The sequence below is a fragment of the Capsaspora owczarzaki genome (assembly GCF_000151315.2).
Source record: "Capsaspora owczarzaki ATCC 30864 unplaced genomic scaffold supercont2.3, whole genome shotgun sequence".
In the NCBI taxonomy this organism is placed as follows: domain Eukaryota; class Filasterea; order Ministeriida; family Capsasporidae; genus Capsaspora; species Capsaspora owczarzaki.
In genome coordinates this window covers 1,597,355-1,599,993 of record NW_011887294.1, presented here as the reverse complement: position 1 = coordinate 1,599,993, position 2,639 = coordinate 1,597,355, and the positions used below count along the sequence as shown (strand labels likewise).

At 54.7% G+C, this 2,639-nt stretch overlaps 1 protein-coding gene across 1 annotated transcript; it reads right to left on the bottom strand.

The window, feature by feature from the left end:
- Window positions 1-234: 234 nt before the first annotated feature.
- On the bottom strand, window positions 235-1,383 carry CAOG_08610 (hypothetical protein; the record flags this gene model as incomplete). The annotated part of the gene is made up of 1 exon (XM_011271908.1): window positions 235-1,383. One exon carries the CDS (start codon window positions 1,381-1,383, stop codon window positions 235-237), a length of 1,149 nt encoding a protein of 382 aa, XP_011270210.1.
- Between the last annotated feature and the right edge of the window lie 1,256 nt (window positions 1,384-2,639).

The following is a 2,639-nucleotide window of genomic DNA, read 5'->3' as shown; positions in this document are numbered from 1 at the left end:
CGACTCTGCATCGCTCGCTGATTTTCAATGGTTGCCCATTGACTGATTGGACTGTGATTGGTTTGGCCATACGTGAACGTTTGACAGACAATTTATTTGCGAACTCGTCATCCATCAACGTTACAGTAGCGCCACTGTCAACCAGAACGGGCGTGCTCACAGGCTGGGACTTGGGACGGTCCAGGTTGCAAACACGAGCTGGAAAAACAAAGGCGCCGTTTTCTTGCCCACTCGTCAGATGGCCCTGGCGGTGGGCTGGGCTTTTCCCTGCTGGGATTGGCCCTGCCGGCCTTGCTGCGGCTCGTCGTCGTCGTCGTCGTCGTCGTCGTCGTCGTTGGCAGCCCAGTGCGCGAACAGGGCGGCAGCGAGCTGCTTCTTGGAGAAGCGCGTGAGGCACCTGCTGGCAATGTGACCCGGCTCCCTGCACTTGTAGCAGAGGCCTTTCGCCAAGCATTCCGCGCGCTCCTTGTCAGTGATTGGTGAAGAGGACGAGCGCTGCGACGGGCCCGGCTTGTTGTTGTGCGCTGCCCTGTTGCCGTTGCCGTTGCGGTTGCCGTTACCGTTGCCGTTGCCGCGAGCCGAATTGTTGTAAGTCGCATAGTTGCCACCATTGCGACCGGCGTTGTTGCTGTTGTTGCTGTTGTTGCTGTTGCTGTTGTTGTGACCGCGGTTGTCGCTGCTGTCAAGGGGGGTGTTGTCGCTCACCCTGTTGCCGTTGTTTCTGCGCTTCGGCTCGAATTGCATCGAATACAGGATCGAGGCCTTGATGTTCGCCAGCGTCTCATCCAAGGACCAGTCGAGGGCATGGGTGGCGTACACGACGGGCGGTAGTGCTGCGAGCAAGTCCTGCTTGATGCCGTCCTCGGTGATGTTGATGCCGCGAATGCGCCTCAGCCTCTCAACCGTCTCGACCACCTCCTTCACGCTGCGTGCCGTGTAGCGCAGGTCGGCCAGTAGCTGGCGCGCACGCGCTCCAGTCGTTTCGTCGCTGAACTTTCTCTTGAGCGCGGCCAGCAGCTCGTCCGAAGTGCTACCCGGTTTGTCGTCCAGCTCGTCCATGATGAACTCCAGTGCCGAGTCCGACAAGCAGGTAATAAGGACGGTAACCTTGTCCTTTTCAGTCAGTGAGACCATCTTGCAACGATTCGAAAAATTTCTCACAAAACGATCCAGGTTGTCGGCGCTGCCATCGAACTTTGACACGCCGAAGAACTTGCACAGGTCGTTAAAACTCATGGAGGCCGTGACGCTGGTGTCTATCTCAGCCAGGATCTCGGCATTGTTTTGCTCGATACCCTGTGCCATTTGCTCGGGACTGAGCATAGACGTGTTGCTATCGGTGTCCGTGTCGCCACTGGCGTTCGAGGGGCCAGCGTCGCTCATGGTGAGATCTTGAATGAAAGATTGGAGAAAGGATTGAGAAAAAAGTGCGAGAAAAGTGAAAACCGCAAAGAACTGAAAAAGGAAAACACGTGAAGATGTGGGGAAAAGATAACAAAGAAAGACGGCCACAGCAGTGCCGAGTGCGATTGCAGTGCTGGGGTCGAAAAGGGGTCTTGATCACTGCGGTGTCTCGAACACAGCAGTCGTGGTGGGGAATGTGGAAGAACGAAGCAAAGTGAAAACAAAAATGCAAGGAATGAGGGGAGAAAGAGAAGGAAGCGAAGAAAAATGAAATGAAATGAGAGAAAAAATGAAAGAAACGTGGCAGAACAGAAAGAGAGAGAAAACGAGTCGTGATCACTGCGGCGTCTTGAGATGCAGCAGTCGTGGCAGTCGGGGAGAAGAGTCTGTCGATGAACACTGGGTGACAAAATGTTGATTCGTCAAATTGTCAGAGTCAATGCAAAGGTACGTCGATTGTCAGGCAATGTTCATGAATAAAGGTATATTGACGAATGAACCATTCCCAGTATGGGAGACATGACAAACAATACAAGGTAATGCATGCAAGTAAGTAGGCATGCCAGTGGGGCATGACACGAGGCCGAAACGCTGTTCAGCCACGCGCAAGGGCCCTGGTTCCCTAGACAGCGTTCGCAATGGCTCTTTGGCCCTATCAAGAACAAACGCTACCACGCCTTGATGAAAGACGAAGCACTCGCTTGTCTCACCATCGTCATGCACACTGCCCGTTGGACTCTCTGGACGCTGCGCTGCACTGCCAAGTTCGACAACACAGTGTTCACCCCCGCCGACGCGGTCCTCCGCTTTCGGTACCTCATCACACTGGCAGCGCGCCTCGAGCACTCTACCAAACCCCTCCCCAATCCCTGGAGGACTGACGACGACGGCGACGACTTTGGCGCCGCCCCTCTCCATACTGATGAGCAAGAGCATCCCCCCTTCGAAAGCAGGTGGGGAAAGGCTTTGGAAATCCGGTACAATGAACGTCTTTCCACACAACTGTTTGCCCTCGCGTACACCTAGTACCCGCGAATCGTGTGTAAAGCGGTTGACCGTTTCTGAATTGTCGCTCCTTACGACAGTGTGCTGTCCCACCGCCTGCCAGCCGTCTACTTGTTAGTGAACCGAAATGGCTAGCAACATGTCTTTCGTGGTGTATAGGTGGGGAATGCCTGATCCTTTCCATTGTCAGCCCGGCTGATCATCTGTTCGAGTTCCTCCGCGAGCTCTTG